General features: G+C 43.6%; 1 protein-coding gene across 2 annotated transcripts; it reads right to left on the reverse strand.

The window, feature by feature from the left end:
- Positions 1-889: 889 nt before the first annotated feature.
- TMEM125 (transmembrane protein 125) lies at positions 890-14,787 on the reverse strand. 2 transcript variants are annotated; one of them, XM_069981304.1, is made up of 2 exons: positions 14,642-14,787; positions 890-4,555 (listed from the first exon to the last, which is right to left on the reverse strand). In XM_069981304.1, exon 2 carries the CDS (start codon positions 4,205-4,207, stop codon positions 3,551-3,553), a length of 657 nt encoding a protein of 218 aa, XP_069837405.1. In that variant the 5' UTR covers positions 4,208-4,555; positions 14,642-14,787; the 3' UTR covers positions 890-3,550. The 2 variants fall into 2 exon arrangements, with proteins under 2 accessions (XP_069837405.1, XP_069837403.1); XM_069981302.1 differs by having other exon boundaries at positions 14,638-14,787.
- Between the last annotated feature and the right edge of the window lie 7,898 nt (positions 14,788-22,685).

Here is a 22,685-nt window from a genome sequence, read left to right on the forward strand (position 1 = left end):
GCTTTCAATGTTCTTAAAGAAGTCCAGCAAAATTTTTATTAATGTTTTGTACTGCCCCTTAAAAGTTATTCATATCCCCAATATACACTTATTACGAGAAATGCTTATTAAGTGCTTTTTTCCCTGCATTTACTACTGCATCAAGGCTTCATTTCCTGGATAACATAGTGATGTCACTTCCTGGATAACATGGTGATGTCACTTCCTGGATAACATGGTGATGTCACTTCCTGGATAACATAATGATGTCAAGACCTGACTCCCAGAGCTGTGCGGGCTGTGGCTGCTGGAGAGGATGATGGCAGGGGGACACTGAGGGACACTGAGCATCCCCCTGCCATCATCCTCGTGACATCACCATGTTATCCAGGCAGTGACATCACCATGTTATCCAGGAAGTGAAGCCTTGATGCAGTAGTAAATGCAGGGAAGAAGCACTTAATAAGCATTTCCCGTAATAAGTGTCTATTGGTGACTTGTATAACTTTTGGGGAGGAATATAGTACTTTAGTAAAAAGTTTCGCCAGACTTCTCTTTTAAAGACACAAACATGGAAAAAATATGGATTGTACTGAATGGATTTAATCTGTGTTAACTTGTGGTGTCTTGCAGCCACTCATCTCTTCCTAATCTATAGAAATAGATGGCCAGCCACATTAACAATCTAGACGAGCTCCTAGGTGCAGGTGTAAGCACTACATCTCCCATAATGCACCACAGCAAAGCATGCTGTTGCCAAATCACTAAACCAGCAGGACAGTGGAAGGGTAAGCAGGAATGTCAAACTCAGGCCCCCCAGCTGTTGCAAAACTACAATACCCATCATGCCTGGACAGCCAAAGCTTTAGCTTTGGCTGTCCAGGCATGATGGGTATTGTAGTTTTGCAACAGCTGGAGGGCCTATGTTTGACACCTGTGATTTAGAGTGTCTAGCAGAATTCAGGATGCAGCTCTGGTTGCTAAGGTACAATGCAATGCAATTCAAGATCAGAACTGAGCAAAGTACAACAAGGTCACATGACATGTTCTATGCAGATTCACACTGTAACATGAGAAAACCTGAATCTTGGTTTTAAAAATAGGTCTGGAGTTTCCTTTTTGTGGTTTCTGACATGAATCATGACAAACTGCACACGTGTGACACCCCCCAGGGGGTCTGTCTGTACAATATACAGCACCATCAGCTGTTATGTGACACCCGCACACCAGTCAGCAGACAATGTCACCCCTATGTGGGGGGCACTCACCAAGCCTCCATTATTACTGAACACAATTTGTAACTTTACAAACTTTTTTACATTTTTTAAATACCCCATTGGGGTAATGGTGGGAAGGGGACCTAGTGTGGAAAAGCGGCAGCAAGACCTACTATCTCTCTGGAGGACCTAGAACATCTCCGCAATACACCAACAGCTAATGATTTCAAAGGACACCATGCAATGCTTCATTTCTCCTCTAGAGGCGCTGCAAGTAAATTGAACGGTGCCGCTTCCATTTTACTGGAGAAATTTAAAAAATTAAAGCCCCATTGTATCTGTTTCTGATTGCTAGATAAACTTTCGGTCACGTTGTATCTACTGTTTTTGATGGTTTCCCAGCATGCATTGTGTGCACAACAATTGTCTTTCTTTGTCTTCCGTGTTTGACCCCATTGTTACTTTGTGTGAGTAATGTCACAGAGATTAAAGGGGTACTGTGGCAAAAATCTTTTTCTTTCAAATCAACTGGTTTTTAAAAGTTATATAGATTTGTAATTTGCTTCCATTTAAAAATCACAAGTCTTCCAGTACTTATCAGTTGCTTTATGTCCTGCAGGAAGTGGTGTATTCTTTGCATTCTGACACAGTGCTCTCTGCTGATATCTCTGTCAAAGACAGAAACTGTCCGGAGCAGCAGCAAAACCCCATAGAAAACCTTTCCTGCTGTGGACAGTTCCTGTCTCGGACAGCAGTGGCAGCAGAGAGCACAGTGTCAGACTGGAAAGAATATATCACTTCCTGCAGAACGTACAGCAGCTGATTAATATGGGAAATTTTTAAATATGAGTAAATTACAAATCTATATAAAGAAAAAATATTCTTGCCGGAGTACCCCTTTAAGGGTCAAAGAAAATGGAGGACACTAAACAAAACAGAGTGAAATTGTCACCTCTTACATAGCATATAAAATCAGCAACATTTTAAAGTATGGTAACTCTATATATACTTTGATTTGCTCAGCTTGGAAAGAGTTACAGTATACATTATACTCCAGTCACATCCAGAGCTGCTACCAGAGAGCAATGTATTGTGAGGAGCTCAGATCATTTACACAGTCAGAGCTCTGCTGTTAGGTCACATGACTGTCCGATTCCCAGTAGCTTTGGAGGTGACTGGAGCAGAAGGCGCTTCAGGTCAGTGTTAGGAAAGTTACTCAGTAAGTTTCAGGCGTGTCGGTAGTAATAAATTACACGAGAATTTGCAGAGCAGATATCTGTGCACATTCCTGGCAGGGAAGATTCTAGATGAAGAGGAACATTCATGTTTTTCTTACCGAAAACAAATTGAGATTAAGGGGTTAAAGATTAAGACGGTTCTAAGAAATCAAAATTGTTGAGTTTGCAAAATCAGGTGTAAAGCGCAGGCCGCCCACTTCAAGTAAATATGATTATTGGATGGAGGCCAGAAGGAGTTGTGCCCCATCCAACTGGTTTAACAGCACTGTCATGTCCACATCATGACCTCAGTATGACATCATCATGACCTTATCATGACCCTATTATGTTCACATTACAACCTCAACATGACATCATCGTGACCATTATCATATCACCATTATGGCCCTAGTGTAAGGCTCTTTTTACACCACATTGTTGGCCCACACCTGTCGTATGTGTATCTACAGATCCATATTGCCCAACGAAGGGCAAAGAGTGTTTTGGGCTCCATGTGGGTGGTTTCTGACAGGGTTTCCATAAGTAACATCTGTGATAGATGCATATTGGGAGTATACGCAGGGACAACCCCTGACCTTCACCAGACACTGCAATAATGTATTGTGAAAAGAGCCTTATCTCACCATCATCATCATGATATCACGTCCTTAGAATGAAATTATCATGAGTCTTCCAACACCCTGTCATCTTCTACAATGACCCCCTTATGCTCTCATCATGACATCATTATAATGCTATCATGACATCGTCATGAACCTCACTATAACTAATCATTACCTCACTATAAAATTATCATGTCTTCCATTATCTTATCATGACCCTATCATGTCCTCATTATAAAGTAAACCCCTTTATGATCTCATCATGACATCATTATAATGACACCATCATGTCTTCATCATAATGTCATCATGACCACAGCATAACATCACCATGTCCTCAGTATGACTTCAAAATATCATCATGTCCACATCGTGGCCCTATCAAATCCTCACCATGCCCTCCACAGGACATCACAAGACCCCAACCATGACAATTTTTGGCTCAGATCCACAGAATTTGGTAAAATTCAGAAGAGCTCAACTCCACTTGTCACTTTGGCATAGGATGACGGGCTTAGATGAGGTTGGCCAAACTTGAGGTCGTGTTCTGCCGTTGATGTAGTTGCCCAGAGATGGAGAAAACCCCGATATTACGGGGATGATATCGACTAGAAACACAAGATCTGCAATAGATCACCAGAATGTATATAAAGAGACCAAAGAGGATGACTATTCCCACCACGACCATCGATACGCCCACCGAGTGCATGGTGAACAGTATGGGAGGGACGCCTGGAGTGTCTACAGAAAAAGAAAGTGCAAGTAGGACGACACCACACACCAGGATTACTACAGAGCTGATGAGGAAAACCAATGAGTCCGACAACCCTCCGCTCTTCAGCATATTGATGTGTTCACGCCTGGTTAAACATTGCATGTCCTGGATAGCAGAGCTCAGAAGCTGCTTCAGTAAAATCAACAGGGCCAGTATACAAAGGGTGGCCCCAACGCCCATCCTCCACTCTCCCGATGGACTGGTGGTGGTGGAGAGAAGAACAATCCCACCAATGCCACAGGCCAAGATCAGGAGCACCGAGAAACAGTAGCACAATATGGATCTCACTGGTTCCCTTGACCACCAGAGTTCAGTGTGTTCCTCCAGAGCATTGCTCTGGATCTGTTCTTGGTTGGGCGATGCCCTAGGTGGTGGCAACTCATCAATGGAGGACATGGTTACAGTAGAAGAACAAACAGCGAAGAACCAGAAAAATTCTTAAAATCTGATTTGAGAAAATCAAGGATTGATCTCCAGGGATTCAGCCATGATGGAGAAGAGGATTATGGGAGATTATGGAGCTGAAGGATGTGTCACAAAGAAGGCTTCTGAAGACTCATCTTATTATGGAGACCAGGCTGATGAACTCAATTACCGGAAGACAAAGGATAGAAAATAGTCTGCTAGTCAACGTCATGGGGCCAAAAGTTCTTTCCTGTGGATCATGAGAACGACGAAAACAACATCTTCTTCTTTGATGACCATAAGTTTGGTCTCCTCTTAGTCTTCAAAGTGATGTATCACCTATAAGAAGAAAGGGTCAATGAGTTAGTATTTGATTAAGTGTCCTGGGAAAACATACGCGTCCTCACACCTGCCTCAGGCACAATACTATATATAGAGAGGTCTATAGATTCATACATGTTCTTACACCCGTCTTATACGTGATACTATATATAGGGAGGTCTATGGATACATACGTGTCCTTACACCTGTCCCGTACATTATACTATACATAGAGAGGTCTATAGATACATATGTGTCCTCACACCTGCCTCATACACAATACTATATATAAAGAGTTCTATAGATTCATACATGTCCTTACATCCGCCTTATACATGATACTATATATAGGGAGGTCTATGGATACATACGTGTCCTTACACAATACTATATATAAAGAGGTCTATAGAAAATATGTGTCCTCATACCTGCCCTGTACATTATACTATTCCTAGAGAGGTCTATAGATACATACATGTGAAAACACCCGCCTTATACATACTTATATATATACTATATATATGGAGGTCTATGGATACATATGTGTCCTTACACCTGGCCCATACACAATACTATATAACCAATTTGTAGAGAAGAGGACGGCACTCCAATAGTGTAAAGTTTCGACTCTAACCTGAGTCTTTTTCACTCATTACTTTCCACTATTGGAGTGCCATCCTCTTCTTTACAAATTGGTTATCCAGTGAAGTCGGGGGGTGACTTTCGTTGGGATGTGCACCCACCAGCTTGAAGCTTTTTTGACTTGAAGCCAGCACAATGCTGTCCATCCTTCTATTATTCTCCACAATACTATATATATGGAGGGGTCTAGAGATACATACATGTCACTATTTATAGGGAGGTCTATGAATACATACGTGTCCTTACACCTGACCCATACATTATACTATACATAAAGAGGTCTATGGATACATATGTCCTCCCACCTGTTTCGTACATTATACTATTCATAGAGAGGTCTATAGATACATACATGTCCTCACACCTATTCTATATATAAACAGGTCTATAGATACATAAGTGGCCTCACAACTGCCCTGTACATTATAATATACATAGAGAGGTCTATAGATACATATGTGGCCTCACACTATACTATACATAGAGTAGGGTTACAGGTTGTACTTGATGAGCTTTTCTTAACCTTAATCACTATATAACTTCTGCCCCTTCCTCCCTGTTCCCGGGGTCCTCTGTACTCACCCCCTGTACTCACCTTCCTCCTGTGGGAGTGTGCGCTGGAGGATGAGGTATGAGGTGTGGGGTGCCTCTGGGGTGCGCTGTGAGGTTGGGGCGCAGGTGGCAGGGTGCAGGCGGGCGCAGGCAGGTGCATCCCTGACATTGTGGCCCCTCTCATTGCTGTCACACACTGACTCTTGGCACTAGCCGCACTCCCTGTCACCAAGTTCCCCTGGCTGCAGGCTGCCGGAGGAGGAGGGGCCCCTGTAACCCTTCACATCCTGGCCCCACAGCTGTCAGCAAGTGCAGGAAACCTCCACAGACCAGGAAAGCTGCTGACCGCCCAAAAAGTTCTTGTCAGTAAAATAAGGGGAAAAAAACATCCTCAGCAGTAGAATTCCTGGAGTCACCTTCTGCAGTCATATCTGTTCCTAGGAAAAATGGGAGTCTAGTGTATTCACCCAGCTTTCTCAGATTCCAGATGTAATTGCATCCGCTTCTTAAGTCTCTATTACATAGAACGATTATCGGCTGTCACGGACGATAATCGTCCCGTGAAATAGAAGGCAACAATCAGCCGACATTAACAATGTCGTTTGTCTTTTAACATGTTGGAAGACAAACAACTGTGATAGCAGCGATCTGCTGCCTCGTTCCATGGAATAGGAACGGCGGCAGCAGACCACCGCTATTCTCTATGGGCTGCCCGGACGATCTAGCGATCACCTGGGCGCCCCGTACCTCCCTGCAGCACCCCCGGGCTCTTACACGCTCACTGCCGGCGCGTGCAATTGCGGCGGCAGCAAGCGGGGAACGAGGAGCAAACAAGGAGTTGATGGCGCTTTTTTGCTCCTCTATGTCGCCCTGTGTAATAGGGGCTTTAGTTGGCTATGTAATGTATCAGTCTGGAGTCCAGGCTGTGTAGCTCACAGAGCATTGTCTAGACCAGATATTATTGTATCACTTTTCAGCTGAGGGCAGGACTAGCTATGTACAATGTATCAGTCTAGAGTCCAGGCTGTTTAGCTCACAGAGCATTATCTAGCCTGGATGCCGTAGTAACAAACCCTCAGCTGTGGGAAGCATTAGGGCCCTATTCCACTGGACGATTATCGTTCGCACAACTGTTAACGATAAATGTTCCAAACGACCGCTATTGCGAAAGACCTGAAATCGTTCACCCATTTACATGGAACGATAATCGTTACTTATGATCGTTGTTGCGGTCATCTTGTCGTCGCTATTGCGTTCGTCACTACTGCGAACGACCGAACGACATCTTATTCAATACGAACGATTTGCGAACGAGCAACGATAAAAATAGGTCCAGGTCTTATTAAACGATCAACGATTTCTCATTCGGTCGCTAATCGTTAACTGCTATTCAAACGATCGATTATGGTTCAGATTCGAAGGATTTAACGATAATCTGAACGATAATCTAAACGATAATTGTCCCGTGGAATAGGGCCCTTAGGTCGGTACATTATATAACATTTTCAGTACGGGATAACTTCCTTGTTCACTGGTAACGTGTTTTTATTACTTCTGATTGTCCATTAACTCTGAGGTCGGTCCTACAAGAACTTTCCTGAAGTGTCATCAGTGAAACAAGGAAAAGCTGCAGAAAAAAATGTAGATCAGCAGGGAGTCAGCGGAGACATCATCAGCGCATGTGCCCAGATGTCACCTGAGACACAGAACCCAGAGCGGGAGAACTGGTTTATGTTGTACGTTACGGTCGGCCCCTAATTATTGTTTCCTCCTTGTATAAGAGGAACCGAAGAAAACACAGAGGATCCCAATGTGATTGTTAATGATCCCTTAGACTAACACATATTTTATTGGTGGATCTTTACACTTTGCACTGGAGCTCTACTACATGTTCGCACCAGACTATTGCCCTGGATCCCTACATCTTTGCACTGGATTGATACACCCTAGTGTTGCATTACCAACCCATTGAACTGGATCCTTACGTCTATGCACAGGATCCCCACTCTAGACCTGCTCATCCCTGCACTGGATCTCTAGCCTCCAGTACTCATTGATTGGATTGATAGCACTCGATCAGCACAACTCGAGCATGCTCGAGTCTGATTGGTCGGCATTAGAGATGAGAGAACCGGGTTCCGGTTTGAGTCCATCCGAACCCGATCGTTCGGTATTTGATTAGCTGGGGCTGCTGAACTTGGATAAAGCTCTAAAGTTGTCTGGAAAACATGGATACAGCCAATGACTATATCCATGTTTTCCACATAGCCTTAGGGCTTTATCCAAATTCAGAAGCCACCGCTAATCAAATACCGAAAATTCGGGTTCGGATCGACTCGAGCATGCTCCAGGTTCGCTCATCTCTAATCAGCATTTAAATACCAGTAACTGAAGTTGAATACAGCCCTAGAAAACATGGATACAGCCAATGGCCTATATCCGTATCCATGTTTTCCAGGCAGCTTTAGGGCTGCATCTAATTTATTTAGCAACCAGTATTCAAATGCCAAATGATTGGACAGAGAACAGAGTCACAAACAGAGAACAGGTCATAAAGGAAAGACTGAGATTTTTCCTCTTTTCAAATCCATTCCAGTTTTTGGCTTCAATAATCTGTCAGATAAATCTATCACTTTTCCAGGCTCCCAGTCTATTGGAGCCATCAGATAATGTTACAGACATTTATGGCGCATAGGAGATTTAGGAAATTATCAGCACTTTAGATGTTATGTGCCCTGATAACATATACAAGGATTACTGAACTCACGTATTCTTCACACTGGAATACAAATAAAATTCCAGTGGTTGTGAGCTTGGATTATATCTACTGATCAGCTGCTTCGGCCTGGAGAGAAGATGACTGTCCGACAGGTGATTACAATCTACTGCTTTCCCTCTAAGTACCACGGCCATCCTGGAGATATTCTGACCCAATATCTACACATCGCTATCTCCCCCACAACACACAGATCCTTATACTTGCCTATTTTTTCTTCCAACATCAACTTGGCCTGACTGTATGAGGAACTCTACTGCTGCTGTACGCATTCTATATACAATACATACAGAGCATTGATGGCTGCTGACTGTAAACATGGGGGAGGTGTCACTGAGCTCTTCTGGTCCTGTGACCAACAACATGAGGACAGTCACAGGCAGAAATGTGACCACAATGCAGAACGTTAGGTATGGAGGAAGTGGAGGTCCTCCACTGAGTACACAAGGCCCAATACTGCCTCTATTCTGACCTCCCATGTGTCTCTAGTCGTTGTGTCTACATTAGAGATGAGCAAACCTGGCATTTGATTAGCGGTGGCTGCTGAAGTTGGATAAAGCCCTAAGGCTATGTGGAAAACATGGATATAGTCATTGGCTGTATCAATGTTTTCCAGACAACCTTAGAGCTTTATCCAAGTTCAGCAGCCACAGCTAATCAAATGCCGAGCGTTTAGGTTTGGATCGACTCGAACCCGAACCCGGTTTGCTCATCTCTAGTCTACATATGATACATCCCTATGTAGTGTATACCAATTGACATCCTCTAAACAAACATGGCCCCAAATACAATGACAGTGCCGCAAGGTGGACAGTACTTATTGTATATAGGTCACTGGTAGGAATCCTAATATGTGATTGTATAATTAGTGTATGGCGATGACCTCAGATATATAACACTGACTCAGAATTTAATGTATCCTTTACTATAGAGCAGCTGATAACAGAGAAACTATAACTGTAATAATAGGAACAATTAAATGTAATCAGTGCAAGTTATAATGGAATTTTATCATCATAAGAGTGGCTTCACCCACAATTTTTGTGGCGTTTTGACTTCAGGTGAGATTGGCTTTTTTTTGTGGCACTCACCGACTTTGCTGCAAAACGATCCATTTATTGTAGAAAAATTCTTAGTATATGAACACGGGGAGGGAAAAAAAGTGCAGGTGCATCCGGGAAAAAGACCGTTTTCGCGTTAGGTAACGCTTCTTCTGGCCTGAGGACATCCTTCCAGAGGAAGAGGTGTGCTTAAATAGCTACATAAAATACATAGTGCATGACTCTTAATTAGTAATGAGCGAATACTGTTCAATCAAATAGATATTCGATCGAATAGGAAGGTATTCGATTTATAGAATATTATCGAATAGTTCGCCAAATATTTAATAAATATTCGATAAGCGTTCAAATCCCCCAGCTTCCCGTTTTTACCTCCAAGTGGTCGAATGGATGTTTTTCACTATTTGAATACTTGTTCCCATAGACTTTAATGGGATCGAACATTTGATCGAATATTCGGGAGATATTCGTACGAATATCTAATATTCGAATATTTCACTATTCGCTCATCACTATTCTTAATTAAAAACAAATTAAAATGTTACTAACATGTTCCTAATCCTGTGGCGTTGAGTTTACTAATCCATACAGTTTCTCTTTGCAAAAGGTATCTGTATCAGTCACCGCCTCTGTTAGGGGGAAAGACTCTTTCCAACCCAAGGAATTTTAACCCCTTTGGTGTCACCATCATGTACTTCGCGAACATGGGATATAAGTCGTGTTTCTCCTTTGCTCGTGTGGATTGAGTAACAATGTTCCCTGAAACGTAGGCATAAAGCGCGTTTAGTTTTACCAATGTAAAAAATTCCACACAGGCAGATGATGGCATAAACGAGGAAATTCATCTTACAAGTGATGAGTTCCTTAATCTGGCACTCCACTTCATTCAGTACAATGTATGATACCGGGATGAGCTGTGAGCAAAATGCACATTGTCCACATTTTCTATTACCTGACAGTAAATCTCGTGATAACCAATTAGAACTATTTTTTATTTTTTTTTGCAACGACGGCCGTGATTACTACGTAGCTTATATAGTCCTGCCTTCAATGGAATCCCGGCCGGAGTGTATACACACAGCCGCATGCTCCATTCTGAACAGTGGGAAATTCAGCGTAGCTAAAGATCATCCGTCCAGTACTGTAGTACCGTCCAGGATGATGTTCTCAGACTGAAGTCCGAACATAGCCAAAAACTATATGGATTAGTAAACTCAACGTCACAGGATTAGGAGGTTGGAATGAACGGAATGATTTGGGCTCTTTCCTGTAATTACTGTTTGTAATATTTTGATTTGTTTTTAATTAAAAGTTATGCACTATGTATTTTATGTAGCTATTTAAGCACACCTCTTCCTCTGGAAGGACGTCCTTAGGCCCGAAGAAGCGTTACCTAACGCGAAAACAGTTGTTCTTTTTCTTCCTTCTTATGTTCATGTACTAAGAATTTTTCTACAATACATGGATCGTTTTGCAGCAAAGTCGGTGAGTGCACAGTACTATTCCTTTTTTACTGTAATTCATTTGTTTGCCTTTTGCGCTGCACCTCCACAGCTGCTATCATCCAGGAGCTGATTGTCTGAACATGACTGAAATCCTAAAGGCCCTATTACACAAAACGATTATTGTCCGTATTCAGTCGATATCAGCCATTATGGCCAATAATCGTCTTATGAAGTAGAAGGCAATGATCAGCTGACATCCATTGGATATCTTTGGAAGTCACTAATGTGTAATCCCTCGGAGATCACACAAAAGGGCTACTATTGAATTGTTTTGGACCTGAAGGGAGAGGGGAGGGGTGTCTTTGGTGTATGGATGAGTGTATGTGTGAATGTGAGATGTGTTGGTTCTTGGACCTGACGTTTTCATCCCGAGTTTAGTTTTTCTCCTGTAGGCAGGTGCAGTGTGCTCTGATTATTTACTTGGTTTGATGGTTATACTTACTCAATGCTGTTCACCTGATGCCTACTATTTACATGCGCTTATGCTTTGTGTGTAATGTCATATTGAAAATGTTAAATACATTCTTTTAAAAAAAGAAAGAAAAACAAACGACTAATATAACTGCGATATGCTGCTGTCGCTCCGGGGAATAGTAACGGTGGCAGCAGTGCTATCTGCAGGGGGCATAGGGAGCTGCCCCCCCCCCCCCAGCAGCTACCGTGCCCCCCTGTAAGCGAGCGCTAACAGCACTCGTTTGCTACTCTCTGTCTTCCCATGTAATAGGGGCTTAACTGATAGTGCTCCGGACTATTAACCATTGTGGTGCCAACCTCACACACCTCTCTGTCAACTTTTCATAACTACGATAATCCTGCCCCTATATACAAGAATATAGCTACTATAATACTGCTCCTATATACAAGAATATAACTACTATAATACTGCTCCTATATACAAGAATATAACTACTATAATACTGCCTCCTATGTACAAAAATATAACTACTATAATACTGCTCCTATATACAAGAATATAACTACTATAATACTGCTCCTATACACAAGAATATAGCTACTATAATACTGCCCCCTATAAACAAGAATATAGCTACTATAATATTGCTCCTATATACAAGAATATAGCTACTATAATACTGCTCCTATATACAAGAATATAACTACTATAATACTGCTCCTATATACAAGAATATAACTACTATAATATGCACAAGCCAAAAAGACAGAAATGGCTGCACATCGCACCCATGGCTGACACGAAAGCTTATTCAGCTACATTTAAAACCAACATCAGAAGTTAGTATATAATTTGGCCAAACCATATTGCCTCATGTGCCACTTGCAGGTCCCTAACCAAAAAACATCACTGTGCCGGTCAGCGACCACAATCCCCGCAAAACGTGCGCAAGCAGAGAAGGGGGGCCACGGAATGGCCCTGCTACCCCATTGTCACAGGACCAGACCCTAAAGGGCCCCCCCCGAACCCCGCATGCGCCAGCGGCGGAAAAAGTGGACGCCAAGCAACACAAGTGTGAACAAGCTCTTACCTCTCTCTCCATTCCTCTGCAGGTAGAATGGGAGAATACTAGGAGATCCTCCCCTTATGTACACAGGTGCTTCCTGCTAATTTGGATCACATGGGTCTTACACAGCACGAGTGCTAGCCACAATGAAAAAAGGGACAGAATACATAAAATATGCACAAGCCAAAAAGACAGAAATGGCTGCACATCGCACCCATGGCTGACACGAAAGCTTATTTAGCTACATTTAAAACCAACAAACTACTATAATACTGCTCCTATGTACAAGGATATAACTACTATAATACCATGTACATTATTGTGCAGCTGAGTAGGAAAAGGCGGTATTACACTGCCTGACTTCCCATTACATGACTCGATAATAGTGCAGCCCTTTCCTTTAATAAGCTGTTGGACGCACATCTCACAATACATCCCCTATTGTGTTGGCAGATTGTTGGCTCTATTACGGTATGTGCACACTATGGAATCACGGCGGATCACCCTACTTAGATTCTGCAGCTCGCCCCCGCCGCCCGCTCGCATCTCCGCTTGTCACATAGGCTTCATTCTATGGTTTGCCAGATTCCGCTATCCACCCGAAGAATGAACCCGCTTATTCTTCAGGCAGACGGCGGAATCTGGCAGCCACGTCATGGAAGGGCTGGGGTTTCTTCCCACTAAGGGTGGGTCGGCCCGCCTCCAGTGCTTCAGCCTGGGCCTGGTGGTCGCTGGCCCTTTTACACAATGCCTTCAAACACTTATTATAAGGCCTTTAGTATTTTTTCTTATCATGAAGTATAATAATGTACTACACCCAATGCATCTCCATTCTGACAGGCTTGCTGGTTACAGCCATTTGTTACTATGAAACTGTAACATTTCTTTGCCGTCTCACTGTTCCATTGTTTTGTTGGTTACGGTAGCTCTTACTGTAGCACCAGGGGCGGATACAGGCTGCATAGGGCCCCCGTGTAAAAAAATCTCTGGGCCCCCCCCATAAGCACATCATGCCACTACATACCTGGCTGCCCCTTATCCCCACACACTACCCATCCTGGCTGCCCCCCGTCCCCACATACAATACCCCACCTGTCTCCCCAGTGGTCCTCCAGGTCATCACGGTGCTCAATGCCATGATCGCCAACCACCAGGTGATGTCACTGGTGCGCACGTCGCGGGGCAGGGCAGAAGCGTGGCGCCACTGCGGCCGGACGTGGCTCATGTATCCAATAGAGGAGTGTGGTATGTCCGAGCCCTGTGGGCCCCTGTGCAGCTGAATAGGCTGCACAAGTGATATGTCCGCCACTGTGTAGCACTGTGCAGCCCTCACTGTAGGTGCCCTCACTAGCAGAGGCATAAGATTAGGGGGTGCAAATAGTAGTTACACTTGTATCTTGAGGTGGGGGGGGGGGGCTGGTATCTGTCCTTCTGCTACATTAGAAGACACCAGTCTACTGGCGCCCTGTTACATTAGGGTCCTGTCCCTTCCTGTAATCCGCAGATTCCAGAGCACATTGCGGATTGATGATGGGAGTCCTGCCTCTGCTGGCTGGCTGCAGCTCCCTGTTTGCCTGGATTGGGTTCAGTTTGTAGATAAGGTCAGAACCTCGATCCTTGGGTTCACAGTATCTGGTGATCTGAACTTCGGACCGCTCCTTATTCCTTATCACCTGGAAGGAGGCTCCAGTGACGCACAGTCCTGAGAATCATCGGTACAGTGTTAACCGCCCACCCAGCTTTCTCACACTCCTGAATGGCAAGATTATATATGCCTTTATGCTTTACTCCCTTATTGGTTGCCCAGCTTTCCCAGATACAGCATGGCTGTCCTCTATGATGGCACTGAAGCCCTGGGGCCCCTCAGGCACTAGGGTCTGCGTGGAATATCTCTGGTGTCACTACACCTGTGCGCTGCCCACCTGTCCGCCACTATTCCCTTCTATTGCAGGTACAGGGCCCCTGGTGTGATTACATCCAGGTTTTTATTGCTACCTGTCACTAGTCGGTGCTCGCCCAGGTATATGACTTAATAGGGTTAAACCTGTACGACCGCTGACACATATATCATAGGTGGACTCACCCACATTAGCACCATCTACACTGCTCCAAGTGCTGGTCCAGGGCCATGTGTGGGGGAGGACAGCAGCCCCCTCCTCCTCCTCTTCTTCGGCTGGATCTTGTCCCTGTCTTACAGGATCTCTGCTCTTGTTTATCATTCACAGGTGGAAATTCTATCTCTTCCTCCTCAGCAGAGTCCTGGGCAGGGATTGGCTGTGGTCACAGTGACGGGAAGGGCAGGGACATTCCAGGTGATCTGCTCCACCTGCTCACCTGGACACGGCCCATGTACAGTACTCCTTCATCTTATCTTCTGCTACGTGGATAGAAATCTTCTGGTTTCTTCTTCTGTTGCATGTTTTAGGTTATTTTTCTTTATGAAAAAGTTGGGTGACAACCAATATGGCTGACAGAGGAGGTCACCAGCCTTTTTTTTTTAGATTTCTAAATAGTGAGCAGCTACTTAGTAAGCCGGTGCAGAAGCTAAGTATGGCTGGAAGGGAGATTTGCCATTCAGGGGCCTGGCAAAGCTGTGTGAAACCACTGATAAGTATTGGCAGCAATATTGGTTGTTTAGTTATTTCAGTTTTATTAAACAATTACTTTTAGTTCTAGTTCCTCACCATTTCTAATACATCTGCTTGCTGTCAGTGAATGTAAATATTCAGAATACATTATTCGGAATGATCTCAGGTTGAGGTTTGAGTTATTGTTCGGAAAGCTCCATCGCAGGTTCCGTTTGTTTTGCAGGATCTGAGTGGAATTTCTTTGCACTTAAATCCTGCAAAATAAAAGAAAACAAGACAAAGTCTATTGAAGTCAATAGGATCTCCCTAGATCTGTCTGTTGAATGGACCATCCAACTCTGTTTTGTGGTGCTGACTGGACTCTGTGACATATGAAGCCCAACGAGGTGTGCACCCACCTAGGAAAGGAGAGGACTTTGTGCTGTAGATGTTGCTCGGCTGAATACAATAGTAACATACCTAATGGTGCGTTTACACAGAGAGATTTATCTGACCAGTTTTGGAAGCCAAAGACAGGAATGGATTTTAAAGGGGAGAAATCACAATCTTTCCTATATGGCCTGTTCTCTGTTTATAGTCTGTTCCTGGTTTTGGCTTCCAAAATCTGTCAGATAAATCTGCCTGTGTAAACGCACCATTATTGTCCATTAAGACAGAAAGATTATCTGACAGATTATCTGCCAAAGATTTGAAGCCAAAGCCAGGAATGGATTTGAAAAGAGGAGAAATCTCAGGCTTTTCTTTATGACCTGATCTCTGTTTATAGTCTGTTTCTGGCTTTGGCTTCAAATCTTTGGCAGATAATCTGTCAGATAATCTTTCTTTGTAAATGGACCCTAAAAGCGTAACTGTCATTTCAGGGTCATTTTTCTGAAAACATTTAATATCAACAGTTCAAGCGATTTTAAGAAACTCTGTAATAGGTTTTATGTACTAAAAGAGTTTCCTTCTGGACTGAAAAAGCAATCTCCCAGCCTCCCCCCTCACATCAGATGAAGCAGGATTTCTGTCTCCATTATGTGGCTATGGAGAGGGGAGGGGCTGTTTGGAGTGACTGAGCACGGAGCAGTCCTGCACAGCACAACACCCTGCAATCTTCTCTCAGTAAGTTCATAGATAAGCACTGACCTATCTGACACCTGAATTTAGCGTTTTAGGTGCCCAGAGAGTCTACAGACAGCTGACCTTCATGTCACCTCTTCCTGCTCCCTCATCTCCCTCGGCCCCTCCCCCCTTCATAGGCTTACAATGGAGAGAGCAGAGCCCCTCTTCACTGGCTTCTCTGTAATGAAGACGTGTTTGCCTGATAATGCACAGATAAGAAGTCAGGGGGGGAGGCTGGGAGATTGCTTCTTGAGTACAGAAGGAGGCTTTTTTGGCTGATGAAACCTATTACAGAGTTTCTTAAAATCGCTTATACTACTGATTTCTGCAATAAAAAAAAAACATGACAGTTACTCTTTAACCCCTAGACGACCCTGGACGTAGGGTTACGTCATGGAAGTCTGTCCCCAGACGACCCATGACGTAACTCTACGTCCTGGATGTTTCTCCCGGAGCGGAGCGCGCTTCATAGGAGGTGGGGGCCGGCTGCAGTAAGCAGCCGGGACCTCACCGGTAATGACACGCTGCAGCAATCGCGCTGCCGCGTGTCATTAACCCCTTAAACGCCGCGACCGAGGTGTTTAAGTGTAAGTGACTGTCACTTACCGATCGGGACCCCCGCAGTGTGACCGCGGGGGTCCCGATCGTTGAAACGGACCGCCGGAGGTCTCTCACCTTCCTCCGTGCGGTCCGATCGGCGATCTGCTGCACTAAGCCTGCACAGGCAGGCTCAATGAGCAGATCGCCGATAACACTGATCAATGCTATGCCTATGGCATAGCAATGGTCATTGTAAAAATCAAAGTAGTGAATGTACAAGTCCTCCAAAGGGACTTCAAATGTGTAAAAAAAAAAAGTTCAAAACACTATTACACTACCCCAAAACCCCTCCCCCAATAAAAGTTGAAATCACCCCCCTTTCCCATTATATAAATAAAACATATAAAAATAAATAAATAGATAAACATATAATATACCGTAGCGTGCGTAATTGTCCGATCTATTAAAATATAACAAGCGTCATTGTGATCGGTGAACGGCGTACACGAAAAGAGGGGAAAAAGTGCGCAGATTACCAATTTTGTTACATTATATATTAAAAAAAATCTATAAAAAGTGATCAAAACGTCCGATCTTCACAAATATGGTATTAATAAAAACTAGAGATCATGGCGGAAAAAATGACACCCAATACAGCCCCGTAGGTGAAAAAATAAAACCGTTATAAGCGTCACAATAGGCCCATTTTATTAATATTTAATTGCCAAAAAAAGGATTTCATAAAAAAAATATATATATAACATTAGAGAATCTGTGTAACCTGCATATGGTTGTGTTCAGACTGATCTATAGAATAATAGTGTCATGTCGCTGTTACCATATAGTGCATTACGTAGACACAGGAACCCCCCAAAGGTTACCATATTGCATTCTATTTTACGATTTCACCTATTTATATCTTCATAAATAATATATTTGGGATTCCGTCATACATGTTATGGTAAAATGAAAGATGCCATTACAAAGTACAACTATTCCTGTAAAAAAAAGCCCTTACATGGCTTGTAGATAGAAAACTGAGAGTGCTAGAGCTCTTAGAAGGGGAGGAGGGAAAAACAAAAACACTAAGATCAAAATTTGCGCGGTCCACTGGGTCATTTTGGGCCTGGTCCTCAAAGGGTTAAGGTCAGGATATGTTTTTAGTTTCTTTAGTCACAGACAACATACAGGGATCTTGAAATGGTGAGACAGTCAATGACACAGAACTCTGCAGCCTGTTGTCTGAGCATGCTGGGAGTTGTAGTTGGTGGGCAGGGCACTGGCATCTACAGGTAGCAGGTGGAGCGTCTCAGGTTTGCTGTATCCTGAGCAGTGATTACAGTAGATCAGTGTGACAAATCCTAGAGAAATGTAAAGGAGACACAATGATGGGAGAGCTGGATATAATAACCGGTACAATGTATAGCATACCTCCAGAATCCTCACAATGGCCTGGAGGAGCCTGAGTCACAGTCCTGGGTGTCAGCCAGAGTTATCCTGGTATCCAGCACAGGCAGAGAATGCTGGAGATAACCACTACAACTACATATCTGGCTATCAGGGTGAACACTACTGCATTGGGGCAGTGACTGGTCTTTAAGACTGCAAAGGGCACTGGATACAAAACAATCATAAGCCTATGGCTGAATCCATATTTTCCAGCCATTTACCTTCTCCAGGCAACAAGATTCAAATGCTGATAGTTCGAGTATATATGATCTGTATAAAGGCACAGGGCCTGAGCTCAATGACCAGTATGTACCAGCTATATACTGTACGCTGTATAGTAGTCACTGCCTTGGGCTCCCCAATATATAAGAAGGACACGGGTCTGATAATCCTGCAGTGACGCATCTCCTACCGGGGACTCCTGGCACCTGCTCTACAGACTGCCCATTGTTCTCGGGTACAGTATGGCATTGTTCTGCACCGCGCACATACAGTGCATTGTCTATTACTGTCTCACTTCCATGTGCCCAGAGAGATGAGGTCATTGAGAGCTTGCGGCCTCCGTGACCTAGGAACATCTGGGAGACATTGGTACAAGCCCACATTAAGCAGCAGATCATTGATATAAGACTGGATAGGTTTTTAAGAAATATTAGAAATTATCAACAAGATGCTGTTGACTGATCTCTTACTTCTCTTATGATGTATCTTATAATCAGCACTTTGAATCCACATTGGCTCATTGGCTCGGTGTGGCAGGGCTATAGTATTTGGCTGCATGTATACAAGACATCATGATATAACCACAAAGGTTATATCAGAGTTGTGACCAACACAAAGTGGGACATTTATCAAGACTGGCGTACTTGTATGCGCACACCTCTTAGTAAAGCCATCTGGCCCTGCGCAGCCATGGCGGTTAGATTTTTGCCTGGTTCACACCGGTTTCCAGCTGTAAACCTCAATAAATGAGGTGACGATAAATGAGGCGTGGCTCCCCACCTTGCTGGGCCCAACAGCCTACTCTGCCCCCATCAGGCGAGCGGGGGAATACGGGGCCAATCAGCCTCTTTTCCGTGGAGCATCTTGATAAATTGTGAGCCCTCGAGGGCAGGGTCCTCTTCCCCCATGTACCAGTCTGTCTTTTGCCTTCATGTAATGTTTTCTGATCTTGTATTGTTCCTGCCTGTTGCCTATCTATTGTATAGCGCTCTGGAACTAAGGGCGCTTTATAAATAAATAATAATAATAATAAATGTCCCCCAATGTATCCAACAGGGCAACTGTATGACAGCAATCCTGCAATATTACAGCAACAGGCACCACTAAATATCACACAATGTTTATTGAAAAGTTCTACAACTTTCTAATGGACCTTGTTTTTTTTGTTTTTTTTTAACAATTTATCCAAAGAGCAGAAAAGGTCCCATGTGTTCTGCTCCCCAGAGTTCTCCTTTTTCCCTCTGGTGGTCTGAGAAGTATACCTTCTGAGACATGAGGGTGACGGGTGAATGTCCGTAACGTTAGGAAGCTATTGAACATTAGGTGCAGGCATGTATTTTTGAGACCAGATGGGGGAAGAGGATTTCCAGGGAGCAGTACATATAGGACCTTTTTTTGCTCCCTGGAAAAATCATTTCAAGGGAAAATCCAGATAAGGAAAACTTATAAAGTTATATAGATGTGTCTGTATAATGTATTACCATATTTGTACGGTTCTGCCACACTGGTAGCTGATTGGCATCCAGGAAGTGAAGAAAACTGGCCTCTGTGCCAATTCACATTGTCTCCTGCTCCTGCTGCTATCCCCCCATAGGAGACAGAGATTCCATGCCTCTGTCTCACATTGTGTGTGGTTACAGGGCGTGATGTCACAGGAGGCTTGGCTGGATCCCCCAATCCCCTGAGTGATTCACCATCTCTGACCAGCCCCTTCAGCCTACACCTGAGCAGGCAAGGAGTGACAGAAGCAGGTGCTGCAACTTCACTGATGCAAAAGTCTGCTGTGAAATTAGGGCTATGTTCACACATGTTGGAGTTTCATTGCAGTACTGCAGCTTATTCACAAAAATGATGCAGTAACACAATAAAGCGGCACTATTCATATATGCATAGTTAGGCTGCTTGTTGCTGTGCATGTGCAGGGAGCAGCATGTAACAAGCGGCCTTACTATGCATATATGAATAGAATATGCATATATGAATATGAATAGTGATACAACTATATCCAGTCCAGACAATGCTCTGTGAGCTACACAGCCTGGACACTGGACTGAAACATTATACAGTCTAGTCCTGCTCTGAGTGAAAAAACTGGGTAAAAGCTGGACACATGAGCAGCAGCTGCACAAATCAAATGGTTGTTTGCTACAACTTATCCAGTTGTTTTACTCACAGAGCATTGTGTAGACTTTTTTGTATTGAGAGCAGGAGCTGTTATGTACAGAACTACTGTAGTTATGTGGTTAGAAAGTTGTATAACTTCTTATTTATACAGTAATTGAGGGTTGGGTTACACAGTGACAGCTTGGTGCAGGTCAAAGGTCACAGTGCTTTGCTGCCTGCATTGCAGCTAATAAAAGCAAATGTGGTTGAGACCCAATACTGGGTGGCGGTAACTTGATGTGTAAAAGATGTAGGGAGCAGATGATATTGTACATAATTATTCCCATCTTCTCGGATTGCAGTAAAATCTTATCTGTATGTGAAATCTGCTCAATTGTCATAATCTGTATCTATTAAAGGGGGACTCGCCCTATAATATACTATAAAATGGGTGGTTGTCTGGTTAATCTGTGGGGGAGGGGCTGATGAGAACGCACAGTCAAGGAAACAACTGTAAGCTACAAAGTAGAGTCAAGTGCGATATTTCCTGTGACAGATGAGGTCTATAAGAGCCGAGCTTCTAAGAACACTGTCCGGGACACGAGGTCAGTCTATACTGTTCTTAAAGGGACTCTCTATCTTTTATCAATGCTTACAGGTTCTTAATTCTATGCTGATTCATTTCCTAGCCCCTTCCCGCTGCAGCCATTCTTGGAATTAGCGGGTTTTTTTTCGCCTTATTCACATGTTCTGTGATTTTTAAGGTCCGTGGATGAAGTCTGCTATCTACATCCCTGGTCTGTGAGAAACCATCTGTGACTGCATTCGTTTTGCATCCGTTCCATGTTTTTCAAGGATATGTTTAAAGTGTCACTGTCGTACTTTTTTTTTTTTTTTTGCAGAAATCAATAGTCCAGGCAATTTTAAGAAACTTTGTAACTGGGTTTATTAGGCAAATATGCCATTATCTGCATTCAAAAAGACGTTCCCCAGGTCCCCCCCTCCCTCCTCTCTCTCATTCACTGCTCATTATCAGGAAATCTTGACTGTTTTACATCAGTCAAGCCCTGTCTAACCAATTGAGAGGGGAGGGGGGATGAGGGAGATTAGTTGCCAGCAGAAAACAAAGGATTACCCAGCGGGACCTGTGTGAAAGCCGTTATTCAGAGGTCAGAGAGGTCAGTGCTGACCTCAGAGGAGATAGTCTGGTGATGTAACTGTAAAATAACTCTTTGTTGTCCTGTTTTCGTGCCTCATCTCCCTCCACCCCTCCCCTCTCCATAGATAACCATGAAGACAGGGGGGAGAGCTTCAAACTGCTTTTTCATGATAAAAATGCATTTTTCAGCTAATAAACCCAATTACAAAGTTTCTTAAAATCGCCTGTACTGTTGATTTCTGCAAACAATTTGTACGAAAATATACATCCATTGCTGCCTAGGAATCCCGGCCAGAGCATATACACATAGTATACGCTCTATCTGGGATCTCTCGCGGCGCCACAAACAACTGACATGTCAGTTTTCTGCAGCCGCTATTCATTGAATAGCGGCTGCAGAAAACCATGTCACTGCATATTACGGATCGAGCGGCTGCGGCCGAAAAGTGACCCGTCTAGGTCACGGAGCAGCCGGTCTCTTACAGCATGTGAACATGGCCTAAAGCTGTAAATTACGCTGATTACATCACATCAGGTGTCAGATCCGTGGAATCCGTGAAAAACACGGATCTCATATACTTTGTGCTCTTGTCCAAGTTATGACATGTCCTATTTTTTCATGGAATGGATTGCGGATCTGTGAAAAAACAGAAGTGAATAGCCCAATAGAAAGCAATGGGCTATAAAATTGTCCTTGATCACAAACAACTTTACGGAACGTGTGAATAAGGCCTTAGGGAAACTGTGTAAGAAGATGCAATGCACAATAAAGTTATGTGTTAAGATGTAGGTGGCGCTATATCTCTATACAGATGCACAGGCCCTGCAGATGCATGCAGTGTGTTGTATTAGATACAGTCACATGTCGAGGCATTGGTTGACGGTCTAGGCCGTGGCAGCTACACTGCAGTCAGTGAAATGATTCCATCTTTGCTGTGTGGATACAAGAATGATTGTACCAGACAC

Source organism: Dendropsophus ebraccatus, chromosome 8, assembly GCF_027789765.1.
Source record: "Dendropsophus ebraccatus isolate aDenEbr1 chromosome 8, aDenEbr1.pat, whole genome shotgun sequence".
Lineage (NCBI taxonomy): Eukaryota > Metazoa > Chordata > Amphibia > Anura > Hylidae > Dendropsophus > Dendropsophus ebraccatus.